Below are 10,164 nucleotides of genomic sequence, written 5' to 3' on the forward strand. Positions count from 1 at the left end.
GGGAGGGAACTTTTTACAAGGGCCTGTAGTGACAGGACAAGGGAGAATGGGTTTAAATTGGAAGAGGGAAGATTGAGATTAGATATCAGAAAGAAATTCTTCCCAGAGAGGGTAGGGAGGCACTGGCACATGTTTCCCAGAGAAGCTGTGGATGCCCCATCCCTGGAAGTGTCCAAGGCCAGGCTGGATGAGGCTTGGAGCAACCTGGTCTAGTGGAAGGTGTCCCTGCCCATGGCAGGGGTTGGGACTGGGTGGGCTTTAAGGTCCCTTCCAACCCAAACCAGTCTGTGATTATGTGAAGACTCAAGTGCATGGGTTACATGCTAGAGAGCTACCCTGAGGGTCTTGGATGCCATAGTCACAGAAGGTTCTCTGAACAAGACCTCAGATGGATCTATCGTCCTGAATCTGCAGGCAGCCTGAACCAGTAGCTCAGGGAAGATGGCCAGTAGCCAGACAGTACAGAGGGGAATTCAAATCTGGATCGCTTGGGTTTTGTTTGGGTTTTTTTAAAGAAAAGAAAGTGGAAGTATCTCAGGGTTTTTCTTGCAGCTCTGGACACCTGCTACTTAAACATGAATAGGAAATAGGCTGCATATCCCCAACAGCAAGAAACTAGAGTTTTTGGCCTCAAAGCCTAGCTTTGATGAATTAGCAGAGTGAACTGGAAGACAGTAGAGCACTGTTCTCCCTCTGAGAACATCCTGTCGGCCTTTCCCTGCCGCTTGTGCGATTGCCAGCAGAGGACTCTGGAGATTACCCTGTAGCCGTATATTATAGGGAGGGGAAAATGAGTTCCCAGAACTCTTGACTTCACCTGAGGGATTTGAATCTGTTGGGTTTCGGTCTGAACCGCCCTGGAGCTGAGCCTTAGTTTTCACAATCGGACACTTGACCGCTTCCAGGCTGCAGTGTCATCGTGGGGGGTGAGCCTGGGCAAACAGGCTGGTATGCCGTGCTTTTAGTGGAGTGTGTGGGACAGGATGTTTGTACTGGGTCAGCTGTTTCCTGGTCCTGGAATTACAGTGTTTGCTTTATCAGAAAATGCTTGAACAACTCCTCATTTAAGAGATTTTCTGAGAAAATTCCTGACATTTTCACCTGCCTCTTAAAAAACCAAACCCTTGGGGTAGTTTGGGTGACTGTGGCCACACTTGGAAAAAGCCTGGGCTGTACTCAGCAGCTCCAAGGGTGGACAGCGAGGTGACTCCAGTTGTAAGGCAGGAGCCTTCATCGGTAGGAGCAAACGTCCTTTCCTATCTGCAGGAGAGAAAGCACCAAACTTGTAGGGATTCACCTGGCTGCTCGTTCTGAATTCCACCCTTGCCCGAGTTTCCTAGACTCGGAAGATAAGGCAAAAAGCAAGTAAGGCCACAGGGATGGGTAGCAGAAGGAGTGTCTGGGATTGTGATGGGGCATTGCAGGGCATGGGCTTCAGCAGATTCACAGCTTCACTGAGGCTCTGTGGCCTGTAGGAGGCCATAAAGTCTTTGTGTTGCTTAATCGGATTCTTTCGTATTAGCAAAGACTGGGCTTTGTTTCTGTAGACTGAGGCTAAAAGACCCCAAACAACCCTCCAGGCCCATGTATTAAGCATACCCTTGCCGTGCAGTGGGAACGCTTCTGCCTTTTGCAATCCAGAGGGCATTCCAGTTGCTGTAACAGCTTTTCTTGACAGAAAGAAGATATTACTGTGCTTCCCATTATAAGCACAGTTTTAATCATCAAAAGAGAACTTTGCAAGTCCAGAGGCCCTGTCAGCCCTAAAGCTTTGTGTGTCTGCAAGGGAGGAGTAAGAACTTCTCTCTGTGGTAGTCCCCATTGTGTTTTTGGTTTGGGAACAGAAAGCAATCACTAAGTGAGGTCTCCTGGGAGCGAGGGGAGAAGCCTGCTGAGCGCACAGAGGCTTGTAGGGGTTGTCTTTACAAGATGTAGTGGAGCCTGTTTTCTTGGTGGGGTTTGCCTACGCTGCGTAGGGCCAGCAAAGATGCACCGGCGTTGTTTCCTGGATAGTTTGTCTCATAAATGGAATAAGTACAGGCCTTCAGAGAACTTTCCTGCCTGGAGATTACTGGGTGTAGGAAAAGAAATAATCTTTGTAGGCACACTGCGTGCTGCTGTGAAAAGTACAGTCCCTCCCTTCTCGGTGGGTTGATGGAGCAACGCTTCCAGAATTTTTTAAGTGTGTGTCTATATATACATATATATATCTAACGTATATATACATCTTTTCATGGAAAGAGACATCCAGGCACAGGCACGCTCAGTGCTGATGGCAGGGTGAGGTCCTGGTTGATGAAAATAAGGCTGTTCCAATCAATCTGCTATTCCAGCACCATCCTGCCTTGCAGGGCACGGTGGTTTCCAGGGTCTCTGAGCAGTAATTTTACAAGATCTGCCACACTACTTTTGCCATTTCCTTTTTTAATAAAGCCCTTGACTTTGTTTAAAAATTCATGTGAATAGAATGTTGTTTTCCAAGGCATCGAGCAAGCCTGGTGTAAAGCCGCTCTTGACTTTGCCTGCTCTACCCCCTGCTGCTCCTGGCACTGTGCGGAGTCGTTGGCTTTAAAGCACTGGTACCTTTCTGCATTTAACACGTGGAGCTGTGATGAGTGCTCGATATGCAGCCTGCTCTGTACTTAAACCCGTGTTCTACGTGCCACAAGTTTTACTTCCATTCAGCTTCCTTTTTTTAAATCCTAATTGGACTTACTCTGCGTTCCGGGCTATTGGGTTGGAAAATAGACGCTTTCAAAAATCACCTTTTTGGAGGAAGTATTAAGTGTGAGTTACGGCTTAATTTGCTAGTTCTCAGGAACCTGGGAAATAAGCTCATGCGGAGCATGCCGTGTGTAATCAGAGACATTTCCAGGGTCTGGAGAAAGATTTTTGTATGTACTTTGGGTTTTTTTGCTGATTGGAACGCTCCTAATGCCCAAGAATCTCAGCTGGGACCTCTCTTTATATATAATGCAACATCTTGTTTCTCTCATGTTCTGCCTAAGGGGCTGAAAGACCATACAGCGAGATCAGTATGATACTCTAATCTCTCTTTTGGGTTTTGTTGGTTTGGGGGTAGCTTTTTCCCTTTTTTTTTTTTTTTCCTCCAAATGGGAGACTGACTTGTTGCAGATCTGTCCCTGGGCAGAGATAGAGTGTAACTTGCCTTTGGCAGAGCTGGGAACAGAACAGAGCTTTACATTCTAGAGCTGTGATCTAACCAAATGGTGAATTATTCGTCTAATGACTAAGTATTGTAAGGATGGGGGGAGGCAGGGGGAGTTTCTGCCAGTGTTTTCAATCACATAAAGGTAGAGCACCTCATCCGCAGCACGTAAGCGAAGGGCTTTTTGCTGCCTCTCCGCAGACGGAGTGCAGGATGAAGCTTGCTGGCTCTCCAGCCACAGACCATGCAGCTCGTGCGCTTCACTGTACCAGATTATGCCCTGCTGGTGGCACCTACCGCCAGCTATCTGATCAAATCCTTGTCTGTGTTCCTACAGGCACTGCCAAAAGAAATAAGATCTTGTCACCGGAAGAGAGGAAGGTTGTGGCATTTCATGAATCGGGTCACGCGTTGGTTGGGTGGCTGCTGGAGCACACCGAGGCTGTCATGAAGGTAACTCCACTACCAGCTCTTGTGTGATGAAGCCTGTCAGTGGGTGGGAACAGAATCCTTTGGGGTTCCCCCTGTCCAAGATGTGGTTCTTTTGCAGCACTCAAATTCTGCTGCATTACCTTGGCCGCTGTGACTACTGAAATAAATAAATGGCAAATAGGCTGTGGAGAAATCCGTTTTTAGGCTGCCTTGATGGTAGTGACGGTGCAAAGCTGATTAACCAGCTACAGGAGAAGCCTTGCAGTTAAAAGCCAACTGTAAAGCTGTTTGGAGCAGCTGAGTCTTTTGATGCTGCTGCTCCAAACAGGCGCAAAGCACTGCTCCCTGTGTGCATGCATGATCTCCTTCCCTGCCATGGCTTGCTGGCACGTTGCAGCCAGTGATGCTGCCATTGCATGAGCTGCTCTCATACTGATGGAGAGGTGTGTTTTTCAGATTGGTGGGCTTGGGAGTTTGCCTGAAGCTTCTCTGTAGGCAGAGGCCTCTCTTTGGCACCCCGGGGTGTGTTCTCTCCCATCCACATCTCCTCCCTGAAAAGCCTTGATGCTGGGGGTAGGTGGGGAGTGGAAATGACAGGGGTGACAGCTCCTTGGCTTGCCACCAGCAGCAAATTCACTCTGAGCGACCTGTTGTGTAAGCTGAACTGTTGTTAATTACTGTCATTTAATGGGTGGGGGAAATGGCTCTTATTTTTCTGAAGACATCCCACGATGTCCTATCTTTCTCCAGGTAGTGTCAGTGATTCTGGAACACAGTAAAGTGAACTCTGTTTGGCTTATACCCTCCAAAGCAACTCCTAAATCTCAGGATTTCAGTGGCTTGCTAAGGACAATTTGCTTTTTGCTTCTTGAGCAAGAGTGTGTCTGTAGCTGTGAAGGCAGAGCCTCGAGCACAGGGATGGTGACGTACCGCAGTACTTGCCTGTGTCTCTGTAGGTCAGCCTGCCCCATCGCTTCTGACAGACTTCACTGGGAACACAGGCCTCTTCCTGTTCTCCCTCTGCTGCGTTACTTGGAAGCTCTTTTGCCCTTTGAACTGAGGGAGCTGCTCTGTGTTGCAGGTTTCCATAGCCCCTCGAACAAATGCAGCCCTTGGATTTGCTCAGATCCTTCCAAGAGACCAGTACCTCTTCACCAAGGAACAGCTGCTGGAGAGGATGTGTATGGCGCTGGGGGGGAGAGTGTCTGAGGCCATCACCTTTAACAAAGTCACTACAGGTGAGGAGCCAGACCGTGGCATGGGCGAGTGACAATTGTGCCAAGTTAGCCTGAACCTCTGCCCTTGCTCTGCCCAGGGGTGATCTGAGCAATGGGCAGGCTTCTCACACTGAGAAGAAATGTCAAATTGCGTGATTTGATCTTGGGCCTGGGTTTGTGAGCATGGGGAGGGGTGTCCTTGGTTGCCACTGTGTTGTCTTGGGCTTACCCCAAAGCCTGTGGCCACAGATGCAATTACCCAGTGGGACTCAGCCTATGGGAGAGCCTAGAGCTTTCTGTGCCACATTTCTGTATCCAAATGGGATAAAAACAGGCAGTGGCAGGCAGATGCTCCATGTGAGCTAGCTACCAGCACATTCGGTTGCTGCGTGGGTCCTGTGGTACGTGTAGAAAGGTCCATCAGCAGGTGTAGTGTTCACCTCCACGGGCTCCTGTGCGTCCTCTGGTTCTCGACTGCTGGAATTGCACGCTTGTGCAGGATGTGCTCCTCCTGCACTCAGGTCAGAGCTGGGAACCACTGTGTGTCTCTCTCCTGCCCAGGAGCACAGGATGACCTGAAGAAGGTGACCAAGATAGCCTACTCCATGGTGAAGCAGTATGGGATGGTGCCCAGCATTGGGCAGATCTCCTTCCCGGACCTGGAGAGTGCAGCTGGAATCGGTCGGCGCCCTTTCAGCCAGGGACTTCAGCAAATGATGGACCATGTAAGCCCACCCTTGGTTACAGGTTCCCATTTGTTCTTCACTTTCTGCAGTTCAGTGAAAAAATACAAAGTAACTTGCACCCAAACAATTTGCATTTTTCTCTTTGCCCTTAAGTAGTTGATTTGAATGATTGAGCATGTACATACCTGTTCCATTACAGAGTATTCACACTGTGCAGTGAGGCATTAAGGACAGGCAGAATCATACATAGCACTGAGTTCAGCCCCATAGCACTGTGCTGCCTGAAGCTGCAGCGAGTGACCCTGAAATATGAAGAAATTCCTCCCGGAGAGGGTGGGGAGGCACTGGCACAGGTTGCCCAGAGAAGCTGTGGATGCCCCATCCCTGGAAGTGTTCAAGGCCAGGCTGGATGAGGCTTGGAGCAACCTGGTCTAGTAGAAGGTGTCCCTGCCCATGGCAGGGGGTGGGACTGGATGGGCTTTAAGGTCCCTTCCAAACCAAACCGTTCTGTGATTCTTTGCTGCAGTGCATAAAACTGACTGTGATAGCTGACATCCTGGTTCCAGCGTGTACAAGACCCTGCTGGGAGACAGGAGGTGCAATTGTGGCATTTGGAGAGAGGAAGAGATGCTTTGCAGGAGAAGGAATAATCTGGGGAGACGGGGGGTGGTTGTGGAACTGTGGACAAATAGCCAGCTAGGGAAGGAGACTTGCGGAAGCCTCTCCAGGCCCTCAGGAGTCCCATGTACGTCTCAGCATGGCTGTGCATTGCTTACATTACAAGAAATATGTGTCTTTAAAAGTCTCAGTTGCACAATTTAAATGTCTCTGCTTCCTAGACCAGAGAGGCTATCTAACCAAAACGGTGGCTCCGACTGTTTTGACAGGAAATGGGGCTTCACTGCTGAAAAGTCCAACAGCTGGAAACAAAAAAATTCTGGTTCGGAAGCACCATGGTTTTGCTTCCCTGGGATTTGTGCTGAGCTACATCTTCTGCTCCCAGACAGCTTCCTTAAATAGGCTGCCTTTCCCATCAGCTGGGGCTCTGCTGAAGGGCTCGTGCAAGCGTTTACTGTTCCTTATCACGAGTACTCCTTTGACTGTTTTTCAGATGATTTCTCTGTTGATGGGAACCACTTTCCGCACGACTCAGTTTGCGGATTCCATCCCTCAGCGCTCTCCTTGTTTATCCACGCGTGTTTGTTGCCACCTGTGCTCCAAACCTCTCTTCCTGTTTCTGTCTTCTAGGAAGCAAAAGTCCTGGTGGCTCAGGCATACAGGCGCACGGAAAAACTCTTACTGGAGAACCGGGACAAGCTGCAGACGGTAAGTTGGAGTTGTGGAGGGATGGAGTTTTTGTTTGTTGGTTTTAACTGGTGGTTTTTGCCTTTCCTGGAACGTCTTGTAGTGGGAGTGCTGGGGCTCGTGTTGTGAACAGGTGACTGTTTACTGCTTATCCCCCAGATTAGGAGCAGGCAGAGGGAGGAGCGTGTGCCTTTTCCAGCAGTGAGCAGTCTGCCTCCTGACACCAGCTGGTATTTGCAGGGTAGCAGAGAGTAGGAGTGCTCAAAGCTAGAATTTGTCTCCCTCACCTGCACCTCTCTGCTAGCCTCTTGGCGGTGCAATCTCCTGGAAAGCAGATGTTTCTGTGAAGCCTGCAAAGGCAGGAACAGCTCATCCTCCCAGGTCCTGTAGAGGTACAGGAATCGGGTGGACTGTTTCTGGCTTTGGTGAAAGACTATGGGACCTGCCTCCTTGCGTGATTGGTGCTGGTTCATGCTCTCTGGTGATTCCAGGCAGTTTTCAGCCGACAGATCCTTGATACCTGATAATCCAAGGAATCCTTGTTGCAGAGGTAGAGCTTTACCTTCTCCCTTTCGTGTCCTGACACTCCCCTAGCCAGTCCCTCACCCTGGCATGTCCCCACCTCTCTGCCAGGAGCTCTGTGCCCCTTGCTCTGGGCCGAGCCACGCTTGGGTTGTAGCACCCTTGCCTATCTGCTCAATCTTCCCCTCAGAACTCCAGTCCATAACATCCAACATGACTAGGAGTCAACTTAAGTGTTGCACGTTGTGCAAATAAAACAATCCTTTTCCTTAAATCTTCTTTTTAAACAAACAAGAACAGCAACAACAACAAAAGCCCCTTCGGCTACGCAACTCCAGGCCTCCTTTGTGTAGTAAGGTAGCCGGAGCTGGCTTTCCCGGACACCCTGCTGTTGGCCGTGTCACTGCCCTGTCCCCGGGACAGAGCCCTGGGAGTGCTCTGAAGGCAGGCGTTGTTAGGGGGTCTCCTCTCTGCAGGCTGCCTGTGTGTCATTTAACAGCCATCAGATGTTTGCTGGAGGCTCATCACAGGAATACGTTTTAAGTTAAGCCAAAGTATTTACGGAGTAAACGTTCCAGTTGCCGGGGCCATGTGCCACATCTTGTCAGCAGGATTGGGTTGCTCCGTGTTTGACAGCCACCTGCTGCTCCAGCGTGCTCGGGCTGCTGGCGGGGGGGCAGAGAACTCAACCTCTCTGGAGAGGAACTTCTGAGAAGCCTCAGCCCGTGCCTGCAGGAACAGCCAGCTCTGTGTAATCACTGTGTGTACAGGGGAGGGGTGGGGGTCTGGCCGTGGTCTCCTCTGCTCCACTCTGGCATCTTGGGACCACAGGTGCAGTGACAGTGACAAAAAGGCCACTTCTCTAATTGTTCCTGGAGTTCTGACTCACCGAATCGTTCCCTAGCACATGCTTTATCACCTGCAGTCGTTCTGCGTATTCCTGCCCAAAAAGGCTCTTTGAAGGGTGCCGGCAGCCTGGAGAGCTTTGTACCGGCTGCAGCAGGCGCTCGCGTCACCTGCTGCGGTAGCCGGGGACCGCTCCCCGTGTGCTGCCGCACATGCTGCGTCCGAGTGTTGGGATCTGAGCTGGCGGGGAGAGTTCAGCTCAGTTCAGGGAGGCTGTTTGCAAACCCCTGCGCCTCATTATGCCTTGTTCACTCTTTCTAGCTGTCTAATGCCCTCCTGGAGAAAGAAGTGATAAATTATGATGACATTGAAGCTTTGATTGGGCCTCCGCCCCATGGGCCAAAGAAAATGATAGCTCCTCAGAGCTGGCTTCAAGCAGAGAGGGACAAGCAAGACACAAGAGATGAAGAAATGCCCCAGCAGCCTCCAAACCACGAGGAGGAGGAGGAACCACGCCTGAGACCAGTATGAAGCCCTCTCCTGATGTGGAACGGGAGGACTCTAGAGGCTTCTTTTGGACACAGAGCCTTTCCCTGTTCAGCTCCAGAATCAAGGGTACTGATCAGGGAATTGCGTGCTGCTGTTACCCAAAAATTAAGGGATGGCTGTGTTGGCTCTATTAACGAGCTCTTCCCTGCAGGAAGGAGAACTCCTTAGGATTTTGAAATTGATTCTCAGCAGGGTAGTGGTGATGAGGAGTTGGGTAAGTCTGACCTGCTGGAAAGATCTCTTGTACGCTGGAGCGTATACGTGTTCTTACGGGTGAAGGATCCTGGGGAGTCCTCGTAAGCCACCTCTCGCTGGGGTGTGCGACGCGGCAGGAGTGTGGGGCTCTTCCCTTCAATGCCAGAATGGTCAGGGCAGTGAAACCCCTGCAAGACTCCCAGTTGGCTATGAGGCTGTAGTTGTGTGTGATGCTGCTGTAAGCTCTGATCGTCTCTGCTGCCCAACACAGAGTCCGAAAACCAGACTCCGCTAGAATAAACTGTCACTGACGTGCTGCCGTGTCTGTAGAGTATGTCAAGGCATGGATACATGTTTTGGCACATAGATGTGGAATTGTACAGGACAAGGGCTTTTTTTTCCCTGGACATTGAGTTTTTCCAGCAAGGGTCTCTCAGGCAGAGCTTGAGGAGAGCGTGTGCACAGAACCCAGCGTAACCCACGGTGGGATGTAGGGAGCTAGCGCTGCGGAGTGGTTCCCACTGACACCTTGGAATACTGTTCAGCGACGCTGCAGGTTCCGGAGCCCTTGAGGGGGAGCTCAAAAGCATGTGAGTTGGGAAGCCTCGGGAAGAAGCTGGCAGCTCCTCTGGCTCCATCCTCATGGCTCTGGCAGGACAAGCTGTGATGACGTGGTTGTCTGCCCTTCCTCAGGGAAAGCATTAAAATGATTGTTGGTGTGCTCTGGCTGGGTTAATCTTTTAGGCAGGATTAGGCTTGTCCTGAGTTATTCCATGAGGATTATCCATTACCTGGAAGACCCCAGCCCAAGCTTGCTGACAGCTTTCAGCTGCCAGCCCTCAGTCGTAGCCCCCAGACTCCTCTTCAGTCTGGAGCAGAGAACATCTCTGTTTCCCCTGGCGATGGGAGGCAGGATGTGGGGGTGATGGCCGTAGTGGTGCTACCCTGGGACACTTGTGGGGACAGTGCAGCGCCCTCGGACCCGTGCCCGTGTAGTGGCACACCATCGCTGCCAGGCCGAGGCCGCGGCTCGCAGCACAGCAGGATCCAGGCTCTGCCAGGGTGGGTGGTGGTCCCCTCGCCCCTCTCCTGCTGCAGGGGGGATGCTGGTGCTGCCCACCCCCAACTGGGGAAGGTGACAGAGCCCTGCCGTGGGGCGTGAGTGTGGAGGTGAACACCACAGTCCTGCAGGAGGACTTGGGGGTAGGGTCACCCCTCTCCATCCTGTCGGGGGGGGGGGTGT

At 51.2% G+C, this 10,164-nt stretch overlaps 1 protein-coding gene across 1 annotated transcript in view; it reads left to right on the forward strand.

Moving 5' to 3' along the window:
* Nucleotides 1-8,835, forward strand: part of SPG7 (spastic paraplegia 7 (pure and complicated autosomal recessive)) — a gene marked incomplete at its 5' end in the record, with an annotated part of 30,672 nt that extends 21,837 nt beyond the window's left edge. The window contains 5 exons of the mRNA XM_010154153.1: nt 3,507-3,622; nt 4,683-4,839; nt 5,380-5,543; nt 6,753-6,830; nt 8,499-8,835. Coding sequence (XP_010152455.1) covers nt 3,507-3,622; nt 4,683-4,839; nt 5,380-5,543; nt 6,753-6,830; nt 8,499-8,708 — 725 coding nt within the window. The remainder of the gene's footprint in view (nt 1-3,506; nt 3,623-4,682; nt 4,840-5,379; nt 5,544-6,752; nt 6,831-8,498) is intronic.
* Nucleotides 8,836-10,164: the final 1,329 nt, after the last annotated feature.

Source organism: Eurypyga helias, unplaced genomic scaffold (genome assembly GCF_000690775.1).
Source record: "Eurypyga helias isolate BGI_N326 unplaced genomic scaffold, ASM69077v1 scaffold24246, whole genome shotgun sequence".
Taxonomy (NCBI): Eukaryota; Metazoa; Chordata; class Aves; order Eurypygiformes; family Eurypygidae; genus Eurypyga; species Eurypyga helias.